At 42.4% G+C, this 14,899-nt stretch overlaps 1 protein-coding gene across 5 annotated transcripts in view; it reads left to right on the top strand.

Moving 5' to 3' along the window:
* The window catches only part of kif22 (kinesin family member 22), a 97,661-nt gene that overhangs the window by 59,952 nt on the left and 22,810 nt on the right, over nt 1–14,899 (top strand). For all 5 annotated transcript variants that reach the window (XM_059953304.1, XM_059953307.1, XM_059953306.1 and 2 more), the window contains 2 exons: nt 5,483–5,636; nt 10,570–10,681. In XM_059953304.1, the coding sequence (XP_059809287.1) occupies nt 5,483–5,636; nt 10,570–10,681 (266 nt within the window). The remainder of the gene's footprint in view (nt 1–5,482; nt 5,637–10,569; nt 10,682–14,899) is intronic.

The following is a 14,899-nucleotide window of genomic DNA, read 5'->3' as shown; positions in this document are numbered from 1 at the left end:
GGATAGGCTTTTTCCATTGAGAGTAGGGGAGATTCAAACAAGAAGACATGAGTTGAGAGTTAGGGGGCAAAAGTTTAAGGGTAACACGAGGGGGAACTTCTTTACTCAGAGAGTGGTAGCTGTGTGGAACGAGCATCCAGTAGAAGTGGTAGAGGCAGGTTTGGTATTGTCATTTAAAGTAAAATTGGATAGGTATATGGACAGGAAAGGAATGGAGGGTTATGGGCTGAGTGCGGGTCAGTCGGACTAGGTGAGAGTAAGCGTTCGGCATGGACTAGAAGGGCTGAAATGGCCTATTTCCGTGCTGTAATGGTTATATGGTTAACTCTCAACTTGTGTCCTCTTATTTGAATTTCCCCTACTCTTAATGGAAAAAGCCTATCCATGTCAATTCTATCTAACCCCTTCATAATTTAAAATACCTCTATCAAGTCCCCCCTCAACCTTCTACGCTCCAAAGAATAAAAATCTAACTTGTTCAACCTTTCTCTGTAACTTAGGTGCTGAAACCCCAGTAACATTCTAGTAAATCTCCCCTGTACTCTCTAATTTGTTGACATCTGGACATACCTCATCTTGAATGCCAAGCAACTGAATCAGCTTAACACACCTCCCATATGGGACCTTGTCCAATGCCTTTCTAAAGTTCATGTGGACAAAATCTGTTTTCCTCGTAACTTCCTCGAAAGATTGGTTAGACATGATCTACCACACACAGCCATGCTAACTATCCTTCAGTCCATATTTATCCAAATACTTCTTTTTCTAGTCCCTTAGAATACCTTCCAATAACTTTCCTACAATTGATGTCAGTCTCACTAGCCTATAATTTCCTGGTTTATGTTTGGGGCCTTTTCTAAACAGCAGAATAACATTGTCTATCCTCCAATCCTTTGCTACCTCTCCTGTCACTAAGGATGATTTAAATATCTCTCCTTGAGTCCTGGCAATTCCTGCACTTGCCTCCCACAGGGTTTGAGGGATCACCTTTTCAGGCCCTGGGGAGCTGTCCCTCTGTAATCTGTACAGGGTCCAGGAAGTTGGTGCCACTATGCCTCACTTTTATAGACTCTGTGTCTGTCTCCTGAGTAAATACAGAATGCAAAAAAAATCATTTCAGATCTCCCCCATCTGTTTTGCCTTTGCACATGGATTACCATTCTGACCTTCCAGGAGACCAATTTTGTTCCTTGCAATCCTTTTATCTTAAAAACATATCTTTAAAATCCGTTAGACTTCTCCTTCACCTTGCCTGCTAGAGTAATTTCATGCCTTCTTTTAGCCCTCCTGATTTCTTTCTTGAGTTTTCTCTTGCATTTCGTACTCCATAAGTATCTCATTTGTTCTTACCTGCCTGTTCCTGCTATGCACCTTTTTCCCCCTCTTAATCAGGGCCTCAATATCTCTCGAAAACCAAGGTTTCCTACACTAGTTATCTTTACCTTTTGTTCTGACTTTGTACTCTCAAAATTTCTCTTTTGATGGCCTCCCACTTACCAAGTACACCTTTGCCAAAAAGCAGCCTGTCTCAATCTATACTTGCCAGTTCATTTCTGATGCCATCAAAATTGGGTTTTCTCAAATTTAGAATCTCAACCCACAGACCAGCATATCCTTTTGCATATTTACTTTTAAACTAAGGCATTGTGGTCACTAGATGCAAAGTGTTTCCTACTCAAACTTCTGTCACTTGTCCTGTTTCATTCCCTAATAGCAGATTCAATATCGCACACTCTTTCGTTAGGCCTTCTATGAAGGAAACTTTTCTAAACACCTTTGACAAACTCTATCCCATCTAGTCCTTTTACAGTATTGGATTCCCAGTCAATGTGTGGAAAGTTAAAATCACCTACTATAACAACCTTATGTTTCTAACCGTCTGTGATTGCACTTTGAATTTGTTCCTCTAAATCCATAGGACTATGGTGGTCTGTAATCTAGCCCCATGAACATGGTCATACCTTCCTTGTTTCTCAGTTCCACCCGTAACATCTCACTATATAAGTCCTCCAGTCTGTCTTGATGGAGCACTGCTGTGACATTTTCCCCTCCTTTAATCCCTTCTGTTCTGTCACATCTAAAAATCAATGGAATCCCAGAATATTGAGCTGCCATTCCTAACCGTCCCACAGCCAAGTCTCACTGACCGATACAACATCATAATTCCAGGAGTTGATCCATGTCCTGAGCTGATCTGCCTTTCCTATGATACTACTTGCTCCATGCTCAATCTATTGATTCCTGACTTTGTCTGACGTCTTATCAACATCTGTCTCCACAAGGTTCTGGCATTCTGGTTCCCATCACCTTGCAATTCTAGTCTAAACCCCACCATGTAGCATTAACAAACCTTCCCACTAGGATATTCGTCCTGCTGCAGTTCAGGTACAAACTGTCCCTTCTGTACATGTTTCGCCTTCTGTGGAAGAGAGCCTAATAATCCAAAAACCTTATGCCCTCCCTCCTGCATCAACTCTTTAGGCAAGTGTTAAACTGTCTAATCTTCCTAGTTCTGGCCTCACTGGCACATGGTACGCAGCAACCCTGGAGGTCCTGCCCTTTAATTTAGCACCTAACTTCCTCAACTCACTTTGCAGAACATCATTATTTGTGCTACGTGGACCACGACCTCTGGCTGTTCACCCTCCTATTTAAGAATGCTGAGGACTTGATGTCTGAGATGTCCTGCACCCTGGCACCCAGCAGGCAACATACAGTCTGTGAATCTTATTCTTATCACAGAACCTCCTTTCTGTTCCCCTAACTAACAAATCCCCCAAAATTCCCCCTGTGTGTATTCACCCTATCTGTGCCCCTCATGGTTTTATACCCCTCCATACGGTCACTTCTCAGTCTCCTACACACCAATGAAGAGGGTTGCCTCTCCCTCTTGCCTTCCTTTCTGAGTGCCAGAGATCTGACTGCTGTGACTTTCTTCTGCGAGGTCATCCTGCCCTGCCCTCCCCAACAGTATCCAAAGTAATACACCATAAATCATACCTTGAGCGGCCTCTCCTCAGTCACTGCCAACCTTCTGTCGCGGGAAGAAATAGTCCTCTAGCTCTCCATTCACAGAGGGTGCATTCCCCTTCAGCCCAACCAATCCGTGCCAACCAAGATTCCCATCCATGCCAGTCTACATAGGTTTGGCCCATATCCCTCTCAGCCTTTTCTATCCATATACCTGTCCAAGTGTCTTTCAAATGTTGTTAATGTACCTGTCTCATCCACTTCCTCTGGCAATAAACAGACCACCCTCTGGGTGAACAAGTTGCCCATCAGTTTCTATTAAACTTCTCCTCTCTCACCTTAAACCTGTGCCTTCTGGTTGTTGATTGCCCAACCCTGGGCAATCACCCTATCTGTGCCCCTCGTGGTTTTATACCCTTCTGTAAGGTCACCCTTCAGTCTCCTACATTCCAATGAATAAAATACCAACCTGCCAACTTCTCCCCTTCCTCAATCACTTCCTTGAGTCCCTCTCCATAACTCAGCCCATCGAATACTGGCAATAACCTTGTAAATCACATCTGCACTTGCTCCAGCTTATTGGCATGTTTCCCACAGTTGAGAAATCAAAACTGTACACATTACTCCCACGTATGGCCTTCCCAACATCCTGTTGCTAAGGCACCTGCCTTAGCTTCCTCCTCTGGCAGCTAGTTCCACATGTATTCCAACGACTGGGTAAAGAAATTGCTGAACTTGGAGTATTCTGTTCAGTTCCCTGGTGGTAGAAGTGAGAAGAGAGCATATCCTGGATGTGAAGGTCCTTAATGATGGATGCTATCTTCTTGAGGGACCATCTTTTGAAGATGTCCTCAATGGTAGAGAGGCTGGTGCCTGTGAAGGAGCTATCTGAGACTTCAATCTCTGCAGTCTCTTATGATCTTGCACATTGGAGCCTCCATACCAGATGGTGATATAACCAATCAGAATGCTCTCCATTGTTCATCTGTATAAATTTGCTAGTCTTTGGTGACATTAAAAAAAAATCTAAAACTCCCAATGAAGTTGATGTGCCATCTTTGTGATTGCATTGATGTGTTGGGCCCAGGATAGATCTTCCGAGATGTTGACACCTGGGAGTATGCAACTGTTCACCCCTTCCACTGCTAATCCTACTGGTGTGTTTTCTCCCAACCTCCTGTTCCTGCAGTCCACTATCAGTTCCTTCATTATGCTGACGTTTCGTGCGAAGTTTTTGCTGATATATCTCACCCCTGTATGACCCCTCGTCACACCTGAGATTCTGCCGACAGCAACGGTGTTATTGATGAATTTATGGATGGCATTTGAGCTGCACTTGGGCACACAGTCCTGAGTGTATAGGGACTGAGCAGTGTGCTAAGCATGTGTTCCACCACTGACTCCTCGTTGAGGGACTGGTGGGTGTCCTCTCGACTGTCCTGTCCTGAAGCCCGCAGTCATTTCCTTAAAAAATAGAGCACTATAGCGCAGTGATGTTGTGTAGAGCTTTTAATCTGTTCCACAATCAATCTAACACTTCAAATCCTAGAGAGTCCATAACCTCCCATTTTCTTCCATTTCATCCATGTGCCTATCTAAGAGTGTCTGAAGTGTCCCTAATGTATCTTCCTGGTAGTGCATTCCACACACCCATCATTCTCTGTGCTTTTAAAAAAAACACTACCTCTGACATTTCCCTGTACTTTCCACCAGTCACTTAATATTGTGCCCTCCTGTATTAATCATTTTCACCCTGGGAAAAAGCCCTGGCTGTCTACTCCATCTATGCCTCTTGTCATCTTGTACACCTCTACCAAGTCACCTCTCATTTCCATGACTCCAAAGCAAAAGACCTTGTTTGTTCATCTTCTCCTTGGTCTTGCTTTCAATATAGTTCTCTGACTGTTCCCAGGAACTAAAGAGGCCAAAGAAAGTGGTGGACATACCTCAATCTATCACCGCAAAATCTTCCCCACCACTTAGCTCATTTACAAGGAGCAATGCCACAAGAAAGCGGTTTCCATCATCAAGTTCCCACCAAAAAGACCATCTCTCCTCTTGCTAATACCATTTGCTGGAGCCTTAGGGTCCCACAGCACCAGGTTCAGGAGCAGTTATTACCCTGTAATCATTCAGCTCCGAACCAGCGTGGATAATGTCACTGATCACTACTCAACCTACAATTCTCTCTTCTTGCAACTCATGTCCTCATTAGTTTTGCACATTACTTATTTGTTAGTCTTTATTTATGTATATTTTTCCATAAGATGTATTTCAGACATTGTACATATATATCATATAATCATATATATCCACAAATCTCCACAAAGTATTTATCTGAGGTATACACTTATAGAACGTAAATTCTATTGTATTTCTTCTTTTTCCTGTGAATGCCTGCAATAAATGAATCTCAAAGTAGTATATGGTGACATATATGTACTTTGATTTGGAAGGGGGGGTTTGAACTGATCAGGATGTGTAACAGGTTCTTTGTCCAACCCCACCCCAGGACTCACTGGGAGGCACGGCTCACAGTGTAATGATCACCAACATTGCACCTGAATACAAGCACTACTTCAACACCCTGACCGCCCTCAACTTTGCCGCCAAGTCCAAGCTGATCGTCAACCATCCTTTCACCCGTGAAACCATCCAGCCTATCGGTGAGTGTCAGAAGAATTGGCTGCACCCTGAATCTGGCTGTCACATGGGGCCCAGTCACTCTGTGTCACACACGGGGTCTCTCATACTGCACTGCTGAGCTTCTGGAATGTCACTTTATTTAGAGGCACAACAGACCCTGAAGATACTGGAAACCTTGAGCAATGAGAGGTTATAACTGCCCCAGGGCTGGGGATATACCCCAGGTTATTATGGGAAGTGAGCAAAGAGTTTGTTGCATCCTTGCCGATGATCTTTGTGTCCTCACTAGCCACAGAGTAGGAACAGATGATCAAAGGAGGGCAAATGTTATTCCTTTGTTCAAGAAAGGCAGTAGAGATAGCCCTGGGAATTATAGACCAGTGAGTCTTATTCAGGGGTGAATGAGTTATTAGAGAAGATTCTCATGACTTACAGGCATTTGGAGAAACATGCTCTGATGAGGGATAGTCAACATGGATTTGTGAGAGGCAAGCAATTCCTCCCAAGCCTAATTGAATGTGACAAAGCACATTGATGAATGCAGACCAGTGGATGTGGATTTTAATAAAATGTTTGGAAGGGTTAAGTTCATAAGTGTCAGGGTACAGAAGTGAGTGCATTTGCTGTTACTGAAGAGAAGGTGTTTGGGAAGCTGAAAGATCTGAATATAGACAAGTCACCTGGACCAGATGGTCTACACCCCAGGGTTCTGAAAGAGGTGGCTGAAGAGATTGTGGAGGCATTAGTAATGATCTTTCAAGAATCACTGGATTCTGGAATAGTTCCAGAGAACTGGAAAATTGCAAATGTCACTCTACTCTTTAAGAAGGGAGGGAGGCATGCAGAAGAAAGGAAATTATAAGCCAATTCACCTGACCTCAGTGGTTGGGAAGATGTTGGAGTCTATTGTTAAGAATGTGGTTTCAGGATACTTGGACGTACAAGATAAAATAGGCCAAAGTCATCATGGTTTCCTTAAGGTGAAATCTTGTCTAACAAATTTGTTGGAATTCTTTGAGAAAATAACAGGAAGGATAGACAAAGGAGAATCAGTGGGTGTTGTTTATTTGGATTTTCAGAAGGCCTTTGACAAGATGTCACACATGAACCTGCTTGCTTAAGAAGCTGAGCCCATGGAATTATGGGAAAGATACTAGGATTGATAGAAGGTTGGCAAGAGGTAAAGAGTGGAAATAAAGGGAGCCTTTTCTTGTTTGACTGCTGGTGATTAGTGGTGTTCCGCAGAGGTTGATGTTGGGATTGTTTTTTTTTAATGTTCTATGTCAATGACTTGGATGGCTGGCTTAATTTGTCGATGATAGAAAGATAAGTGTAGGGAGTCTGCAGAAGGACTTGGATTAGGGGAAAGGGCAAATATATAGCGCTGAAATATAGTGTAGGCAAGTGTACGCACTTACACGGATGTAGAAGGAATAAAGGTTCTAAGTTGGGAGAAAATTCAGGAATCAGTGGGGCAAAGGGACATGACAGTCCTCGTGCAGATTTCCCTAAAGGTTAACTTGCGGGTTGAGTCAGTGATAAGGAAGGCAAATCAAGGACCAGAATATAAAAAGCAAGAATATAAAAGCAAGGATGTAATGCTGAGGCTTCATACAGTGCCTATAAAAAGTATTCACTACCACCCTCCCCCACAAATTTTCATGTTTTATTGTTTTACAACATGGAGTCACAGTGGATTTAATTTGGCTTTTTTGACATATCAACAGAAAAAAACATTTGTGCCAATGTGAAACCAAATTTCTACAACTAGGTCTCAAATTATTACTTTATTAAACACAAAATAATTGATTGTGTAATTACTCTCCTACTTCAAGTCATTATTTAGTAGCTGCACCTTTGGCAACAATTACATCCTTGAATTTGTGTGGATCTGGACTCTGCAATGTTTCCCCATTCTTCTTTGCAAAACTGCTCAAGCTCTGTCAGATTGCATGGGGATTGTGAGTGAACAGCCCTTTTCAAATCCAGCCACAAATTCTCAGTTGGATTGAGTTCTGGATTCTGACCTGGCCACTGCAGGACATTAACTTTATAGTTTTTAAGCCGTTTCTGTGCAGCTTTGGCTTTATGCTTGGGGTCACTGTCTCGCTGGAAAACAAATCTTCTCCCAAGTCACAGTTCTCTTGCAGACTGCATCAGGTTTTTCCTGCAGGATTTCCCTGTATTTTGCTGCATTCAGTTTACCCTCTACCTTCACAAGCCTTCCAGGGCCTGCTGCAGTGAAGCATCCCCACAGCAGCCACATGGTAGGGATGGTGTGTTTTTGATGATGTGTGGTGTTTGGCTTACGCCAAGTGTAGTGTTAGTCTGATGGTCAAAAAACACAATTTTGGTTTCATCAGACCATAGCATCTTCTTCCAGCTGACTTCAGAGTCTCCCACATGCCTTCTGGCAAACTCCAGCTGAGATTTCATTTCTGTTTTTTTTTTAACAGTGGCTTTCTCTTGGCCTCTCTCCTATAAAGCTGCAACTGGTGAAACACCCGGGCAACAGTTGTATGCTCAGTCTCTCTCATCTCAGCCACTGAAGCTTGTACCTCCTCTAGAGTTGTCATAGGTCTCTTGGTGGTCTTCCTCACTGGTCCCCTTCTTGCACAGTCACTCAGTTTCTGAGGACAGCCTGCTCTGGGCAGATTTACAGCTGCGCCATATCCTTTCCATTTGTTGATGATTGACTTGATTGTATTCCAAGGGATATTCAGTGACTTGGAAATATTCTTGTATCCATCTCCTGACTTGTGCTTTTTCTTTTTCAATACTTTTATTAATTTCTTACATAAAAGAATTCAGGGTACAGTAAGATATATAATATATTTCAATTACAATATATTAAAATCACAGATGAAGTGTAATTACCCCATATCCATATAGATTAAATTTAAACATAAAATTGAAAAAAAAATTTATTATACAAAAAATCTAAACCCACTACCAGAAAAAAAATACAGCTGTTTGGTTTTAAAAAAAAAGAAAAGGAAAAAATCCTTAACATATAGTAAAACATATTATTAGCCAACATCTGTGCTTAATAGCAAATCAAAGATTTTGAAAGTAATTCAAAAAAGGTCCCCACAATGTTAAAAAATCTTGTCTAGGTTCAGAAATTGAATGGTGAATCTTCTCTAAATTTAAGCAAGACATAACATCATGAAATGAGTATGAGTGGGTGAAGTGGCATCCTTCCACTTAAGCATCAATGCCCTCCTAGCTATAAGAGAAATAAAGGCCAAATTATGCAAATCATGCGTCTCCAAAATAATATAATTTCCTCCGACAATACCAAATAAGACAGTCAAAGGATTAGGTTTAAAATTTAGTTTAAAAAGCACCTTCCTTCCAATATTTTTCAAGACTCGGACAAGTCCAAAACATATGGATTGCTGAAGCTTCTCCATTATTACATCTATCACAATAGGGAGATATATCCGAATAAAGACGAGACAGCTTACCTTCAGACATTTGGGCTGTATGAACCACTTTAAATTGTAGAAGGGAATGACGGGTGCATAACGATGAGGTATTAACCAATTTTAAAATTTCATTCCAAGTGTCCTCAGAAATAGGCAGATTAACAGTGGTGCCATATTTTTTCCATTCCTTGATAATTGACTTCACTGTACTGCAAGGGATATTCAGTGACTTGGAAATTTTCTTGTATCCGTCTCCTGACTTGTGCTTTTCAATAACCTTTTCGTGGAGTTTCTTAGGGTTTTTTCCTTCATGGTGTAATTTTTGCCAGGATACTGACTCACCAACAGTTGGACCTTCCAGATACAGGTGTTTTTTAATGCAATCAATTGAAACACCTTGACTGCACATGGTGAACTCCATTTAACTAATTATGTGACTTCTAAAACCAATTGGCTGCACCAGTGAAGACTTGGTGTATCATATTAAAGGGCTGAATACTTACGCAGTCAATTATTTTGTGTTTTATATTTCTAATTATTCTAGATTGGTTTTCACTTTGACTTGAAACAGTATTTTTGTTGATTAGTATCAAAAAATGCAAATTAAATGCACTTGTGATTTAATATTGTGAAACGATTAAAGTATAAAAACTTCCGGGGGGGGGGGGGGGGTAGTGAATACTTTTTATAGGCACTGTAAGTCATTGGTCATTCTGTGCTTGAAGTATTCTGAGCAATTCTGCATTGGAGAGGGTCCAGAGGAGGTTCATGAGAATGATCCTGGGAACGAAACATATGAGGAGTGTTTGATGGCTCTGGACCCGAACTCACTTGAGTTTAGAATAATGAAAGGCCTAGACAGAGTGGCTATAGAGATGATTTTTATACTAGGGGAGTCTATGACCGGAGAATAGAGGGGTGCCTCTTTAGAACAGAGATGAGGAGGAATTTCTTCTGCCAGGGGGTAGTGAATCTGTGGAATTCATTGCCACAGTCAGCAATGGAGGTATATTAGTCATTAGGTATATTCAAAGTGGAGGTAGATAGGTTCTTGATTAGTCAGGCTGTTAAATGTTACGGGGAGAAGGCAGGAGGGTGGAGATGAGAGGGATAGTAAATCAGCCACGGTGGAGTGGCAGAGCAGACTCGATGGGCCAAATGGCCTACTTCTTGTTTTATAAGATAATGCAGGGCAAAGATTGCACAGAGCCTGTTTCTTGGGGGGGGGGGTGCTAAAAAAACATAGGGCAGCAGTTTAAGATCAGAGGAGAGTGATTTAAAAGGGCCATCAGTGGCAACTTCTTCATGCAGAGGGTGGTGTTTATTTGGAATGAGTTGCCAGAAAAAGTGGTTGAGATGGCCACATTGACGATGTTTGAACATTTCCGGGTAAGTATATGGATTGGCATGGGTTAGAAGCCTTGGGGAAGGTGGGAGTGAGTTGGGCCAAAGGGCCAGTTTCTGTACTGTATAACTGTCAATCCATGACTCTTGTTCTTCATTGCAATTCCCTCTCTTCAAGGTGTGCATCCTCTGAAACGACATCAGCAGGAGGACCCTTCGGAAGGGGCTGCCAAGATCTTCAAAGCGGATGATTCAGAAAATGCTGGTGGATCCGGAGGGCTATCCTTGAGGTGTGTGGAGGGGATAGAATGGGTGCCATGTGGAGTGTACGGACAAAGCATGACATTCTGTCTGCTTCTGTGGTACCAGAAATGGGTTCCACCATTCACTCTGGAAGAAACGTGCTGGACTTGCAGATGCAGTCACACATCAGGAAAACTGGTCCTTCCAACCGGTCCCTGCCGACCCACTTCCCTATTCGAACTAGTCCCATGTTTGCCCATATCCCTCAACCTTTCCTTTTGAGAACTGCCGAGCTCGGGTCGAAAGTGAAGGGACCTGGGGGACAACTATTTCACCCAGGGAGTGTTCTATATATGGAACATGCTGCAGGAAGTGGTTGTGACAGGTACATTAACCTGATGGGAAAGGTTTTGAGAGTTAGAGGGTAAGCTCAAGCAGTTGGGATTGGCTCAAATGGGGACTGGGACTGCACAATTCCAACGTAAGGACAGAGGGATCCCAGATTCGAAGCGTAGTGTCTGTCTTTGTGTGTAAGAGAATCAGCAACAGTCAGAGTTCCTATCTTCCCCCACTTGGCCTAAGGCAAGAGATGACTTGTTGATTTGTGGGTTGGGATGGTCTGAGGAACGGAAGAACACGTTTACAGTGTATGATGGGCTGCGGCCAAGTGTAATGGACATCACTAAGTCATGGCTAAACATTATAGCTGGGAATTTAATGTCCAAGAGATCACATTGTATCGATAGGATAGGCAGGAAGGCAGAGGAGGTGGTGTTGCTCTGATGGTAAAAAATCAAATCAATAAGTGTTGAATCAGTGCAGATAGAGCTAGAGAACTGAAAGAGTAAAAAGTCCCTGATGGGAGTTATATACAGACCCCCTGAACAGTAGGATGTGGCGTACAAATTACAATGAGAGATAAAATATGCATGCCGAAAGGGCAATGATACAATAGTCATAGGGGATTTCAATACGTAGGTAGATTGGGAAAATTAGGTTGGTGCTGGATTATAGGTGGGGAAATTTCTAGAGTGCCTACGAGATGGCTTTTCTGGATTCTGGATTGGGTGTTGTGCAATGAACCGGAATTGATTAGCAAGCTGAAGGTAAAAGAACTCTTAGGGGCAAGTGATCATAATATGATTGAATTCACCCTTAAATTTGAGAAGGAGAAGCTAAAGTCAGATGTATCAGTATTACAGTGGAGTAAAGGGAATTACAGAGGCATGAGAGAGGAGCTGGCTACAGTTGACTAGAAAAGAACACTGGCAGGGATGACGGCAGAGCAGTAATGGCTGGAATTTCTGGAAGCAATTCAGAAGGCACGGGATATACACATTCCAAAGAGGTAGAACTATTCTAAAGGAAAGATGACACAACCACGGCTAACAAGAGAAGTCAAAGCCAACATGAAAACCAAAGAGAGGGCATGTAATAGAGAAAAGATTAGTGGGAAGTTAGAGGATTAGGAAGCTTTTAAAAACCAAAAGAAGGCAACCAAAAAAGTAATTAAGGAGATAAAGATGGAATACAAAAATAAGCTAACGAATAATATTAAAGAGGACACCAAAAGATTCTTCAGATACATAAAGTGTGAAAGGCGAGGATGGATATTGGACCACTAGAAAACGACGCTGGAGAAGTAGTGATTGGATATCATGAAATGGTGGACAAACTGAATAAGTATTTTGCATCAGTCTTCACTGTGGAAGACACTGGCAGTATGGTAGAAGTTCAGGACGCATGTGAAGTTACCATAACTGGACAGGAGGTTCTTGGAAAACAGAAAGGTCTGAAGGTAGTTAAGTCATCTGGACCAGGTGGTCTACATCCCCGGGTTCTGAGCGAGGTGGCTGAAGAGATCATGGAGGCATTAGTAATGATCTTTCAAGAAGCACTAGATTCTGGAATGGTTCTGGAAGACTGGAATATTGCAAATGTCACCCCACTCTTCAAGAAGAGTTTTTTTTAGCCAGAGGGTCGTGAATTAATGGAATTCGTTGCCACATACAGCTGCGGAGGCCCAATCATTGAGGGTTTTTAAGGAGGAGATTGACAGGTATCTAATTAGTCCAGGGTATCAAGGGATATGGGGAAAAAAGCTGGAAATTTGAACTATATGGGAGAATAGTTTAGCTCATGGTGGAGTGGCAGAGCAGACTCGATGGGCCGAATGGCCTACTCCTGCTCCTTTGTCTTGTGATCTTGTCAAGACAGAAAGGCAGAAGAAATTATAAGCCAATTAAAATCAATGAATAGGAATATGTTGGAGTCTATTATTAGGGATGAGGCCTCGGGGTAGTTGGAGACACGTGATAAAATAGGCCATAGTCAGCATGGTTTCCTCGAGGGAAAATCTTGCCTGACAAATCTGGTGGAATTCTTTGAAGAAATTACAAGCAGAATAGATAGGAGAATTGGTTGATGTTGTGTACAGTCGGCCCTCCTTATCCACAAGGGATTGGTTCTGGGACCCCTCACGGATACCAAAATTCGCAGATGTCTCAATCCGGTGGACCTTAGGACCCAGCGGAACCCCAGACCTTATTTAACCTGTCTCAGTGTGGTGGACATTAGGACCTGGCGCCAGAGCTCTGAATGTGCAGTGTTTCTGTTCACAAAAATAATCACAATTGAAAGTAAAGTGGAAATAATAAAGTGATCGGAAAGAGGTGAAACGCCATCGGTCATTGGAAAAGCATTAGGCTAAGTCAGTCAACGATCGGAACAATTTTAAAGGATAAAGTGAGAAAGGCTCTGCCCCGATGAAAGCTACAATTATTACTAAGCAACGCAGTGGTTTAATATTAGGTTTTGGAGTTTTGAGTTTTTGATCCTCCACATCAACCCGGCACGGTGGAGAGCTCACTAGGGAGTGGTCTGTCCCAAGTCCTGAGAACTTCTGTTCCCGAGCCCGGCGCTGAAACATACGTTCTTAAGTGTTTTATATGCAAGTTTAAGCATATACTATATACTAAGACAAATGTTTGACTAACTGACGCTAAATAATGCTGGATGTACCTGTTTCGACTTACTTAGTAAGAGAACTTCCGATTTTTTTCGATTCCGATGCACGATAACCCACGCGCATCCTCCCGTTTACTTTAAATCATCTCTAGATTACTTATAATACCTAATACAATGTAAATGCTATGTAAAATGTTTGTTATACTGCATTGTTTAGGGAATAATGACAAGAAAAACAGTCTGTACATGTTCGAACAACAAGTGCTGGAAGAGCACTTCTGGGTTTTCACGATTCGTGGTTGGTTGAGTTGGCGCATGTGGAATAAGGAGGGCCGACTGTACTTGGATTTTCAGGCCTTTGACAAGGTGCCACATGTGAGGCTGCTTAACAACTACGAACCAATAGTATTCCAGAAAAGATTCTAGCATGAATAAAGCAGAGACTGATTGGCAGGATGAATGGAGTGGGAATAAAGGGAGCCTTTTTTGGCTGGCTGCCGGTGATTAGCTGTATTCCGCAGGGGTCTGTGTTGTGACCGATTCTTTTTACCATACATATGTCAATGATTTGGATGGTGGAATTGATGGCTTTGTTGAAAAGCTTGCAGATGATTTTAAGATAGGTGGAGGGACAGGTAGTTTTGAGGAAGTAGAGAGGCTGCAGAAGGACTTGGGCAAATTAGGAGAATGGGCAAAGGAATGGCAGATGGAATATGGTCCTGTACTTTGATAGAAAAAAGAGTTAACTATTTTCTAAATGGAGAGAAAATATATAAAAAAATATGTGGGAACAAAGAGACTTGGGAATCCTTGTGCAGGATTCCCTCAAGGTTAATTTGCAAGCTGATTTGCAAGTGAGGAAAGCAAATGCAATGTTAGTATTCATTTCAGGAGGACTAGATCAGTGGTCCCCCACCACCGGGCCGCAAAGCATGTGCTAACAGGCCGCGAGGTAACGATATGGTTTGGCGGTATGAAACGATATGAGTCAGCTGCACCTTTCCTCATTCCCTGTCACGCCCTCTGTTGAACTTGAACACACGCGAGGTCATTACGTACACGAGGTCATCAGTCGGTCATTAACCTACAACTACTCGATGAGTAAAAACCAAACGCCGCTTGAGAGTTTCTTTGGAAGAGGTGGTAGGGGACATAAAAAGCCTAACGATGATGAAAACTCAGAGACAATTGAGGCCGAGACTACAAAAAAAAGAAAGCTTCCTTCAACAGAAAATACAACAAGTCATACATAAAATATGGCTTTAATGTGACCGGTGACTTCCACACTCCCAGCCCCT

The sequence above is a fragment of the Hypanus sabinus genome, chromosome 29, assembly GCF_030144855.1.
Source record: "Hypanus sabinus isolate sHypSab1 chromosome 29, sHypSab1.hap1, whole genome shotgun sequence".
In the NCBI taxonomy this organism is placed as follows: Eukaryota; Metazoa; Chordata; class Chondrichthyes; order Myliobatiformes; family Dasyatidae; genus Hypanus; species Hypanus sabinus.
This window is presented reverse-complemented; position numbering and strand designations above follow the sequence as displayed.